The sequence below is a fragment of the Panulirus ornatus genome, chromosome 56 (genome assembly GCF_036320965.1).
Source record: "Panulirus ornatus isolate Po-2019 chromosome 56, ASM3632096v1, whole genome shotgun sequence".
Lineage (NCBI taxonomy): Eukaryota > Metazoa > Arthropoda > Malacostraca > Decapoda > Palinuridae > Panulirus > Panulirus ornatus.
The window spans coordinates 16,762,949-16,776,520 of NC_092279.1; the positions used below are offsets into that span (position 1 = coordinate 16,762,949).

Below are 13,572 nucleotides of genomic sequence, written 5' to 3' on the forward strand. Positions count from 1 at the left end.
TCATTTTTTTACTTTTATTATTCAATACATAATTTTTTTATAAAGAATTTTTATTTTAAATAAAAATAGGCATTAATGTCTGCAATGTCAATAAGGGTTAGATACTGATCACTTTTGATTGGCCATCAAGTCTGCAATGTCAGTAATGGTTAGATACTGATCACTTCTGATTGGCCATCAAAAACAATCACAAGCTATGACAAGATGAAATGAGGTATAAAAGAAGTACTTTGAAATTATAGACAAATTTTAACTAATCCTAAAATTTTGTCTTTGTTAACTAAACATACATGATATAAAGTCAGCAAGGAGAACATCAGATGGCAGCAAGCTGGGAGGACAACAATGTAGGCTACATTTACTTAGAAGCTTTCTCCGGAAAAATTTATGAATATCCTCTTAAATCAGTAATTTTTTTTCCATCAGCAAATGTTGGATACACTTTATTAAATTCATTATGTACCATACAATTGGTCATGGCAAATACACTAGTCATATTTTTTATGATGGATAACCTTTACTACAACTCAATACGTACAATATAACTGATTACGCAACTTAACCATATTTTCTCAAGTCCAATATCCCTCTTCTCAATTAGGAAAAAGTGAAAAACTACTGCTCTAACAATTCTTTACACAGCTTCACTAAGATGTTAACATTTAGCCCTCCTATGTTAAATTCATTCTTTTTCAGATTTCTTAATCTTTTCTTCAATCAGTTTCAATAAGCCCTCAGGAACTTTTCCTTCATCAATATCCTTTGCCCACTGACGATACTGAAAAGAAAATGTCACAAACTTTATTCATTATTACTATAACATACAGTATAGTAATTTCTGCTTTTTGAAAACCCTACAATCTGCAAATGCTTTTAAAGTCATATATCAAGCACTTAATAAGAAGTAAATAAAGGGCCCCACTATAACTGAACAATTATACCCCCTTGTATCCCAATATGAGACACCCATACCTATCTATAACACTAGACCTACCTTATACGAGGTCTACCTTTTTATCATCTTTCAATCATACCAATCTCCAACACCAATTTTCATCTACCTTATGCCATACATATTCATTCCCTCATCAAGCTTTTATCCACATACCTTTTGCTTTTTGAAAAATATTGCTCATCAAGCTAACCTTATTAGGATCTTTGAAATGAAAACATTTAAACTGCACACCAGTTGAGCAGTGCAATCCCTGAGTCATGATTGCCAACAGGACAGAATCTGCCATTGCCTTGGGTACCCATACACAAACACACCAACATAACTCATACATTTACCTATTTTCATTTTTTATCAAGATTTACAAAAAGAAAAAAAAATTCCCAGTTCACACTATTTAAGACTTCTTACCATGGTAGTATGCAGTGAATAGTAAATAATGATTATATAAAATATTTTTTAACACAAAGTCTTATTTACATTATTTTAAGATGTACAAGAGAAATTGGCAAAGATCAGTTGAAAGGTGCAGGGGGATGAGAAAGAGGGCAAATGGGTGTTGGAGCAAGTGAATATCTGCAAACTTCAGAAGGACCAAGAAGTTTTGGAACAAAATTAATATTGAAAAAAAAAAAAAAAAAAGGAAACAGTGAAGCGAGCAAATGGGTAGAGGAGAAATCTGAAGGACTGTTGAACGTGTTTAATGATAGGGTGGCAGATACAAGGTGTTTGGGTTGAAGAGATATGTAAAGAGTCATGGCCAGAGGCATGGTGAAGCAAGTAAAAATCATTGTAGAAGACAAAATGTGGAAAGCAAGCTGGAGTGGATAGTTTTGTAATTGAATTTCTTAAAAAAAAAAAGGGGGGGGATGACTACAATGCTGACTGGTTACTTATGATTTTGAATGCATGCATGGACCATGAGGTGCCTGAAGATTGGTAGAATTAATGAATGTCATTGTATATACACAGTATGGATCATGAGGTGCCTGAAGATTGGCAGAATTTATGAAGAATGCCACACAATAAAGACAAAGGGGTCAAAGGTGAGTATTTGAACCAAAGAGGTACAAGTTTTTTGGAAAACTGTATGGAAGAATGGTGATTATGAGGGTGATAATGTGCAAAGAATATTAGACGGGAAGAACAATATGATTTCAGGAATAGTAAAGAATGTGTGGATCATCGCTTTACAGAATGTCTGCAAGACATACTCGTTGAAACAGAGGGATTTGTAAGTGGCATTCATGGATCTGGATAAATAATAAAGTATGGTTGATATAGATGCTTTGTGGTAGGTGTTGTAAATACATGGTGTGAGAAGAAAGCTATTAAAATCAGTGAAGAGTTTTCTCTGTCAAGAGAACATGTCATGTGAGTAGGTCGAGAGGATGAGAGGATCTAGGTGAAGTAGGATCTGCAACAGAGGTATGTGATGCTATAATGACTGTTTAATCTGTTAATGGATGCTGTGGTAAGAGTGGTAAATACTGAGTCTTGAAGAGTGGGGCAGGTATGCAGTCTATAGGGGATGTAAGGGGCCTAGGAAGTAGGTCAGTTGATGGCTGACGACACAGCACTGGTGGCATATTCGAAAGAGAAACTGCAGAAGTTGGTGTTTGAGTATGGGACTATGTGACAAGAGAAAATTGAAAGCAAATGTTGATAAAAGCAGGGTTTAGCAGGGAAGAGAGACAAGTTAGTTGGGATGCGAGTTTTAATGGAGGAAAACTGGATGAAATAAAGCATTTTAGATACCTGGGAGTGGACATGAACCCAATGGAACCATGGAAATGGAGGTGAGCTGTAAGTGAGGGGAGGTGAAGGTTCTGGGAGCAATGAGTGTTTGGAAAGAGTGATCACTATCTGTGTAGATAAAAACTGGTATGTTTGAAGATATGATAGTCCCAATGGTGTTGTACTGATGTGAAGCATGCACAATGGATGGAAATGTATGGAAGAAGGTAAACAAGTTGGAAATTAAATGCTTCAGGTTAATATGTAGTGTGATGAGGTTAGTTACCTAAGTAATGAAAGGGGAGAGAGAAATGTAGTACTAAGAAGAGTATGGTTGAAAGAGCTGTAGACGATGTGCTGAACCAGTTTTCATATATGAAGAAAATGAGTGAGGAGAAATTGAAAAAGAGGTTGTATGTGTCAGAAGTGAAGGGGACTATGACACCAAATTGCAAGTAGAAGGATGGAGTAAAAAGATCTTGAGTGCTCCAGGCCAGAACACACAGGATAGTGAAAGGCATACACATGACAGAGTAAATTGGAGCAAGGTGGTATACAGAAGTAGGGGTGCTGTAAATGGATTGAACAATGGTATAGAGGGCTTGGTTGTGGATAATGGGCTTTAATTTCAGTTCATTAAACATTAATGCTAAAAAATGAATGTGAGGTAATGAGGCTTTTCTTCATCTGTTCCTGGAGCTATCTCACTAATACTAGACACTACAAATAAATAGAAAAGAAAGCAAAGAAAAATATCACTTGTTCATAACTGAAAATTTCATTTGCATGATTTTCAGATGTGGTATACTGGGGTTGACATGCTGTCAATGAACTGAACCAGGGCATGAGAAACATGATATACTGGGGTTGATGTGCTGTCAATGGAGTGAACCAGGGCATGTGAAATGTTTGGGGTAAACCATGTATAGGTCTGCAAGGCTTGGATGTGGATAGAGAGCTGTGGTTTCTATGCATTATACATGACAACTAGAGAATGTATGAGAGTGGATGCTGTTTCCTGTGGGGCAGAGAGGCACTGGCAAAGGATAAAGGGAAGCAAGTATGAATATGTATGAGTATATAAGTATATATATGTGTATGTATATGTTTGTATGCATATATATATATGTATAGATGCATGTATGTGGGTATATGTGTACAAGTCTTTTCGTCTGTTTCCTGGTGCAACCTTGCTAATGCAGGAAATGCCAGCAGTTTTATAAACATTATTGTAATTCAAGGCACAATGGCCTTAGCCATCTACTTTATAAAAAAGCCTTCCCTCAATTGTTCTAATATTTACCAATCTGATATCTGTAACATAATAAAAATCACTTATCTATTATGACCAAAATCATGTCAACATTCACCAATCAGTCGCTAATTTGATGAGTCATGAGTGCATAGATGCATGATGATTGCAAAATATAGTGAGCTTATACACTTCATAGGGACACACCCATACCTTCTCCCTGTTATGAAGGCAAATGAAATAGTAGGATTTTTTCCTGATGCTAATTCAAAATTACTTGTGAAATGAGGCATCTCAAACTCAAAAACTGTCCCACCAAATGTCTGCTGTCAACCTGAACTACTTCCCCCAGCTGGATAATTGTATTATGCCTGATTGGACCTGCCATTTTCACACAAGACTGTCAACTTCCGAGGAATCTAGCAGTAAAGAAAGAGATGTAAAATAGCATTATCAGTGAATTAGTGTACCAATGACTCAGTGAAAATGTTCTCGAGACAGCTGTAGCTTTTACAAGGTTACAAGGTCATAGTCGTAACAGCCCAGAGTAAACATGATGATGACACATTCTATGACCTCTGCCAATGAACTAGTGAACCAGCAACTCTGTGAGAATGTTCTACAGTTGTTTTGGAAAGTCCGAGTTTTGGTCACCTAATGTAAATACCATGACAATGACGCACCTACACCAGCACAGTTCTTATACCCAACTGGCATTCCATCACATGAGATCAGGAACTTCTATATCCAGCACAGTTCTTATACCCAACTGGCATTCCATCACATGAGATCAGGAACTTCTATATCATCTTCATTCAACCCAAGCAACCCAATGCCTCCCCACTGATCCTCCTCCCTCCCAGGTATACAAAAGAACCAGCAGGAAATAAAGAAGAACAGTCCCAAGTCCATCTCACACCACTAATCAAGAGTCCCTCATCTTACTGAAAACCCATCACCAAGACAAACATCCCCTCCCCCCCCACACACACACCACCACCACTACAACCACAACACCCACTGGCTGCGATCCACCATTACCACTGCTCATACAGATGTATACATTAGTTCTATAACTACTATTGTGCATGTCATGAACAATAAAACAAGTGCACTGCAAAAAAAGCAAGTAGTTTTCTCTTACTTATGTGTATGTCAAGTACCACATTAAGATAACTCAACAAAGATGAAACTATTCGTCCCTTAATATTCAGCATCAAATAAATACTGCACATCAATAACGATATTACTACAATTCAACCTTTTGTGATTAATTACTAGTCACTATTATGATCTCCCAGTTTTGTAATATCTTTACAGCATATTTTCAGCTGAATGGCTGCCTAAATTCATTAATCTGTTCTTTATTTTATTATCAATTTATCATATTTCTATGGGTGCAGAGATTAGATGGTTATTTAACTGTAATGCCAGACACAGTCACTGAAAAATGCTTTCAGTTATTGTGCATCTCAGGATCTTCTGTTTTCCTGCTCTTCATTACACAAACATCCATTTTTACAACATTAGTTGTCAAGAGCCCAGCATTCATGGAAAAGGAGCTAGATATCATCCACTCCCAAGATGTCAACCCACATAAATTTGCACACACACAGCTGGCCAATTTTTCTCTTTTCCACATTCTGCACCTTTTGGTTGCATCAGATGGTACACTAAATACTTAAGTAGCTGGGTAAGAACTCCAACTCAATTGGAGAGGAGATTTATCACTGAATAATACAAGAAAGGTGCATCTAAAACCACCTAAAAGTGGTATAAACACTGACTGAACCGGCACTGCTGCCTCAGAGGAAAAGGCACAGCAGTGATTGGCCAAGTGAGGTCACGAAATTGGCAGCTTTCAAGGAATTAGGCACATAGGGCTTGTGACAAAATGCTGAGTTCTACAATGATGAGGTACTTCACTCATTTTTTCATTATGACATAAGGTTTTACAGTTTCTTTATTAGTCGTTTGCAATGTATCATTAGATCTAGGACTCTTTTGGCTACTTTTTCTGCCAAAAATCGCAAATGCTCACCTTTTCTGCCTTGCTGAGGTTGTATTAGGAACTGTGCCTTCAAGGAATTTTTTAATTTCTTATATATGCCTCATAACCTTCTCACTACCTTCCATCCAACACTGTCTTTTAGAAAATTAAGATTCTTCTAAAGACAGATTTTTACAACATATTCATCCCACTATACACCACAACTGTTTTTCCATAGCACTTAGTTAAATCCACATAGTTTGTACTAATAAACAATACCTTCTTATGTTCTCAACAAATTTTTTTTGGGGGGAAATTCAGACTTACTACTCCAGTTTTCTAATATCTAATAATCTTATTCACACTCAGATTCCTGCTTCATCTTAATATATAACATTCCTTCTTATAAGAACTATTGTAATCTTCTGCTTGTCTTCTCCAGACTCAATAAAGTTTCTGGGCGTTTATGTGTGAAACAATTCTTATGTGTGTGTGTGTGTGTGCGATAACGATGTCATCAGAAAGAGAAAGGGCACTTTTAATCTTTTTTTTTTAAAGTAGCTGTCATGGGCAACTAAAGTTAATTCTATCTTTTCTCCAAAAATTCCATACCATAACACAATAACAACTTTACTTAAGGTTAAACCAAAAATTTACATCAAAGTGCACTTGCTAACCTGATCCAATTCACGATGCAGAGCAAAAACAGCCTTCTCTCTATTAGCCACCAGCTCCTCCAAATACTGGTAACGTAACTTTTTACGAGCACGGCATTCTCTTGCACTCTGCCGACTTCGTTCTGAAAATCATGAAAATTTTACATGATTCTATGTCAAAATTCAATAAACACAGGATTTTTACCCTTTTAAAAAAAAATTTCTCAAACTAACTAAAACCAAATAACCATGTATCTTGCCACATTTTTCAAAATTCTATATTGCATATAAATACATATACATGATACATATTAGAGTACACACAATAAGCTTATAATCATAAAAGTTCTCTCTGGTGAACGCACCCAGTTTAGCCTTCATATCAGACTTGGCTTTTCGTCCTGGCTTCCTGCCTCGCTTGGTGCCTTCCCGCTTGCTGCCCTGCAAGAAAAATAAAACCATTACTTAACCATTACAAACTTTCCATGTCCAGTCATTACTGAAACTATTTTGACTAACAATAATACTATTCATGTATAATCTTAAAAAGATTTTGTTTCAACTGATCAAACAGTCAAATTCATATGCCTAAATAAACCCTGCTTATGCACATTTTTCATAATGCAAATAAATTTTCCATTAACTGTTCCACTGAGTATTGGTCAAACAGAAGCATAAGTGGTTTTATTTTCCGTATAATGCTCTAATCTAGGCTTTAACATTAACCCAATCAGTTTAGCTATTGACATCTCTGCCACCATAACCCAAAATTCATATATCTTTATCACTTTTCTTAGCATCACTTTGACATTCCCGAATACACTGCCAGTTATCTGTTGTTTCTGGACATCAATACTGTCAATTCCCTTTACAGATGGGCTGTTTTAAGTGTGGTCAACCATATTTCCAGCAAAAATAACCTGGGTCTTCCAATAATGTTAGTTATCTCCTAACATAATGTCTACAACTTTATTGCTAAGGCATTTTGTGGCTTATTATGTACATTCAAACTTTCACGAGGTATATTCAAAGAATTTTCAATAATAAATGAAACAAAAACTTTTACACCTAAAGTTAAAACAAACTGAATAAAGAATACAGAAATAAAAACACTGTAAATGGCAAGTGACAATAACAATGCCCATGAAACATTGCTTTCATCCAAACGTATACATATATCTATAGAAAAATATGGTTGCAACAAATTAAATTCTTTAATAGCAAGCACACACACAGTAATTTTGCTGGCTACAACTGTTGTGCCAGCAACATTTCCTCTGTTCTTTCTTTCATACTTGTTTGCCATGTATCATGTTAGGGAAGTAGTGGCAGGAAGACAAAAAAAAACAACCTAATACTCTCACACACATTCTATAGCTGTCATGTGTAAAGCACTGAAATGAAAGCCTCAATCCACAACAAGTCCCCACGACCTCTCATGATTTCCCGTCCACTTTGTGTGCCTTGGTTCAGTCCCTTGACAGCAGGTCAATATCTCTATACCAAATAATTCCAGTTCTTTCTATTTCACAGATGCCCTTCACCCTCTAGCATGTTCAGGTCCCATGCACTCAAACTCTGTTTCACTCATTTTTCCACCTCCAATTTAGTCTCCCCTTCTTGTTCTGTCCATCACATTTGGTATAATTTTCCTTTATATGACATATGTCATGTCTCCCCCATGTATCAATAGGTTGGAACCTTTATTGCAATCAAAAGACTCAATCCCAAACACTGAAGCAATCAGTAAGCCTTCCAGTTTTTCTTGTATTTGGTATGCGATGATTTCTTTATTTCTTCCACAGTGCAAATTTCCCCCAATGAACATCATGTCTTCAGTTGTAAACAGGAAGAATTACATAAGTGAAAGTTGTCTGGTGTCCCAAGCTAATGAAACTGCCATACTTCTCTCTTGCACTGATATCAGTAGCAGATAAAAGATACGGCAAGAAATCAAATTACTCAGATTCTAAATGGCACTTAGCCATAAAAAAAAAAGCCTGGTGTCTGCACTTTTCAAAAAAAAAAAAAAAAATGAAAATGCATCTTTCTATCTGTCAGGTGATTAAACAATACTCTTCACCAAATACCTAAGAAAGGTCCAGGAATCCATTTCAAAATATCCTATGAAATTCTCTCCAAAATTAACAACCCATTTCTGAATTTCTGCAAACATGGGAACCACGAGAAACAAGTACATAAATGAGATCTTCAAATCCATTCAAGCAAAGCTGTAGCTTTGATTTAAGACTATTATCTATTAAAGAAATAGATGATACAAGGTTAGAAGAAAAATGGAGATGCTAAGTTGGAAGAAAAATGCGAGACAAAACCATTATACGAAGCATAAGAAAAACTAAATATCAAACTTTCCTCTCACAATTCCTAAGCCTGCAGAAATCAGAACCCAGTTCTCAATCCTGAAGATAATCTCCAACCTATGACATAAGCTAGTATTTGACTGGACTTCTACCTAATTTTGTCTGCATGAAATTGTGCCTTGTAAACAATATCAGGACAATCAAAGTATTGACCTTTTCAGATCACACTCCATCCATATAAAAGGTCCTTCTAAATATCAACTAAAACTGAAATTTAAGAGAACCACAGAAAAAATTAATGAAGGACACATGACATTAAATTCCTACTAATAAAATCAATCAGGCCAGGGGTGCATGATTTACATCATTATTCTCATTCTACAATCATAAATGTTTGATACCAAAGAGGAATAAAAATCAGAAAAATCAAGATGTTACACATCTAATAAAATCAATCAAACATATGAAGGCTGTGAAATTTCCCCTAACAGCAGACTTGATACTAATTACAACTGAATAAGTGCAAGAGAACGAACACATTTTGAACTTCTCCAAAAGCATTCTTTTTTCAAGCTGAACTGAATAGCTATAATCATATTTTTGGGAAATTGCATAATTTACATGAGGTTAGGTTAGTGGTCTGCTGTTACTTACTCAACACATTGCATTCAAAATATATGGAAATATGTCACATAATGTACTTGGCTATTGGTGGAGCCACCACTAGCCTACCAAGACATTTTATTCCTTTGGTTGACCTTAAATACTTGGATAATCTGCAAGAGATTTTCATATGCTCTTAATTTCTATATGTTTACTAGTATAATTTACATGAACTTTTCATAAATTGTTAATTTCTACAAGTTTGCAAGGATACAAGAAATATTCATATGCTGTTATAGAATTTCGTTGAAAATAACCACAAGAGATTTTATATGATTGATATGCTAGTTAGGATAAATTACACGGACTTTTGTAAGATCTGTTTTGATAAGATTTTCTCTACACCTCTACACCATTTTCATTTATACATCCACATATTTGCCGATTTGCATTGCCCTCCTCATTATCACGTTTACTTTATATATATATATATATATATATATATATATATATATATATATATATATATATATATTGTATATTTTACAATCAAATAAGCAGCGCCAGCCGAAAACACTTCAGCTAACTGAAGAGTGCACTGAATTTTTTTCTCCAAATCTACAGGTTATAATATATTCGTGATGTACAAGGAAATGCATTTCAAGATCGAACTACTGACAGGAATTTACATTTTCATATACTTTTCCACCTTGGCTTTTTCACAGCTGAACGTCTCTTCACTCGATGCAACTTATTTCGACTTTCCCTCATCTTGGGACACCCCCCCCCCCACCACACATGCTTTAAGAGCAACTTTGTTCAAGGTATATTACCAATAAAGTTCCGAGCTCATTAAGATAATCAAGACTGCTCATCAACTATCAAAAAGCTACAACAAAAATTAAAAAAAAAAAAAAAAAAAAAACTAGCATGTACATCTTTGTGTGATGTTCACTGGATATGACTACTAAGCATTACCTATAAGTACAAATGAGTATTTTGTCAATTCCTTTACCTAAGAAAGCGTGAAATCCGAGAATACAAGTTGCGGTTGTGGTAAACTGCGCACCAAGCCGCTTTGCAAGCACTCATCCACGTACCGGCACTTCCAGTAATCACATTAACACGGCTATTTACCATATAAAGAGACTCACCACTCGACCGTCACCTGGTTAAGAACTCAGTCTTCAAGTGGGTTGAGGGTTTAGCTTAATCTAACCCCCCCAGTATGACGAAGCCACGTAGTAGACCTTACCTCGCCCGAGCCCCGTCGCCGACAAAGCTTGACATCGTAACTACGCACTACACCCGCTGACACCCGCCGCCCCGCGCACGCCAACCACGTACCTAATGACGCACACTTCCACTCTCACTCGCACACAAGTTAACCTGTTTTTTTCATCAATCCCGGACACTTTCCCTCTCCAATTTATAATATCTTTGTCCTATGTTAGCCTTCTTGCACTGAAGGGCTTACAGCGTATTGAATACTTTCCCCGATACGTGTGAATAATTAAGTTTCAAAGGATTACTAGAGAAAATGCTTAAGTTCGAGAATCCCGTGCTATTTAACGGCGTGCTGGCTGCGCCAAAGACATTCCCCCCTTAGATTTGTCAAATTCGACTCATAGTTATTTGTACTGCATATGACTATATTCCCCAAGACATTCCCTGCATAAAACACCATTTCTACTCCGAAACTACTTATGCATAACCTCACGATAAATGATGCTCAACAATGTACGCAGTAGATATAATTTCTCCGTCATATTTACTATACCCCACCAACAGATAGATCAAACACCCATGTTCAAATATAGTACTGACATGATGTACTTGTAAGTCACTACATTGTCAGTATGTAGAGAGATGGACAAACAGTTTCATCTCCGTTATCAACCATATAGCAAGCGATATAATTTGTCTTAACCGGGTTTAGCTGATATAACATTGCCATTTCCATATCAAAGCATTTCAAGTACGTAAACAACACATTTCATCAGAACCCCTACTTTGTGGAGATAATGCCAAGGTTGTTTAAGTCATATGACGGTCTTGACAAAACCATGTGCTGTAGAGGACAGTGTAGGAATATCATTCACATCTACCGTTAAACGGTGAGCTGGGCACTCTCTGAGACGCCACACTACCTCACCACCGGCCTCTGAAAACACTCCCATACGCATCAACCTATGGTGGACCATGCATGGTCAATTACATGCATGAGCAGTGCATGGAAATGGCAAACAAGCTTTAACCACTTGCAAGCAACACAGGTTTGTGTTTCATTTAGTTCTGAGGATTAAATTTACAAGAACTTTGTCTGAAAGAAATAAATCTGTAATATAACATAATATTAAAGTGTTGTGAGTAAATTTAATTAAAAATATATGTTCTTTAGTAAATACTACGTAGCAGATAACGTGTTTGACAGTTGAGCAAAGGCTAAATGCTCTTACTAGAGCAGCTTAATTTTAGAGGTACTTCATTACCAATTTCTTTTATAATAAATATAACATCCACCTTTTCATGTGTCCAGTATAGAACGGCAGTTTAAATATTTTCATTAAACTGTGCACCGGACTAATTGCTGGGAAGCTAGTCAGTTTTATCTTTAAAACAATTTACTTTTAGGCCTTAGTACATAGTTATATTACATGGCACAAATACAAAATGAAATATTGAAAATCCATGGTACTGCCTAACTCCGGAAAGTATTACTGTCCATTTCTTCGGGGCAAGGGTATTTCATGATAAAATAAGTACAATGGTGAAAAGGATCCCTGTTCCAATATAGGTGTTTCTCGATTCTTCCTCACACCATGGGATAAAAGATATTTCTTCTGATGTGTTCATGCCTGCTGAATGCAGTTACATCATGTAAGTGATTACCTGTAACAAAAGACCAGCTAGATGTTTACTAATTTTCGGTAAATAAAAAAAAATTCATACTCTCATCGTATGTCACTCTTCAATTAATGAGAGAATAACAGATGAAGGTGATACAATACCCATGAATATTGATATACCCCTAGTAATATGGAGTTGTAATATTCGTGTTTCTTACCTCAATAAATATACAAATGGACAGCACATACTAAGAAACATGCTTAACACAGAAACCCAGTCTTGTTAAGTACTTCTGACTCCTAAGAAGTCTACGTTTCCCCAATATCGGAAGTAGCGCAACTTTGGCCTTAAGAAGCCTTTAGAGAAGTTTGGCAAAGCTCATGGTAACACCTAGAATCTTTCATGGATATTGTGCCTGGGGGAGTTTCTATATATCCCAGACCTTTCTAAAGGTTCCTGCAACCCAAAGCTGCGTTGCTTCCATGATCAGGGCGATATCTGCTGAGAGTTAAACAAGCCCAAACAACTGCCCAAGTAGTTCGATATTTTACTCCTGAGGAACCGCTCTCGTCAGCAGAAAGGTACAGTAAACATTACCAAACTGGTGTTTCCATATCGACATACAAATTTCAGACAATTTCTGACCGTGCCAAAACTAAGAAGAGACATCTTGGAACGTGATCCAATTCAAATTACTCGAGACTCGTTACACTAATGTTTCTAGGTCTGAACAACAGATATTGGAGGTTTGTCAAAGCAATACATCGTAACGGGAATACACACTTGCTCTCAACCCTATACCAAAAAGGAGCTCCCATTTTTTTTTTTTTCTTAAATGCTGGAGAGCATACAGACTTAATTTGTAAAAGTCAAGCAGGTGGGGAAGATTGTAAAGAGACCTCAGAATGATATATGGACTGGATAATGAGTATCAATGTGCCAATTTTTCGGAGTTTATTAGGGCCCGGGAATGGAAGTTTCCCACGTTAGGAATGCCTAAAAATGTCGCAGACTTCAGTTAATCAATTTCGTTTAATTCTTGTGCTTTTTGAAATGTTATTTAATTTTTAGGTGTGAGTGGCTAACAATCAGAAAATGAACAAGTGCAATTCCTTATAGCATATATTCTAATGTGAAAAAAAATTTAATCTTATCCATAAATGTTTTGTGAAATTACAGATGAAATGTCTTTTTTTTTAATCAACTTTATA

The 13,572-nt window shown here is 36.2% G+C and overlaps 2 protein-coding genes across 2 annotated transcripts in view; one reads left to right on the top strand and one right to left on the bottom strand.

Annotated features, from left to right (window-relative positions):
• The window catches only part of REPTOR-BP (REPTOR-binding partner), a 16,626-nt gene continuing 3,054 nt past the window's right edge, over positions 1-13,572 (bottom strand). Inside the window, exons 2-4 of the mRNA XM_071693977.1 lie at positions 6,953-7,028; positions 6,609-6,730; positions 1-778 (exon numbers count right to left, since the gene is read on the bottom strand). Of these exons, the coding sequence (XP_071550078.1) occupies positions 683-778; positions 6,609-6,730; positions 6,953-7,028 (294 nt within the window). The 3' untranslated portion in view covers positions 1-682. The remainder of the gene's footprint in view (positions 779-6,608; positions 6,731-6,952; positions 7,029-13,572) is intronic.
• The window catches only part of LOC139765961 (stromal cell-derived factor 2-like), a 17,397-nt gene continuing 15,483 nt past the window's right edge, over positions 11,659-13,572 (top strand). Inside the window, exon 1 of the mRNA XM_071693976.1 lies at positions 11,659-11,787. The gene's annotated coding sequence lies outside the window, so the exon portion shown is untranslated. The remainder of the gene's footprint in view (positions 11,788-13,572) is intronic.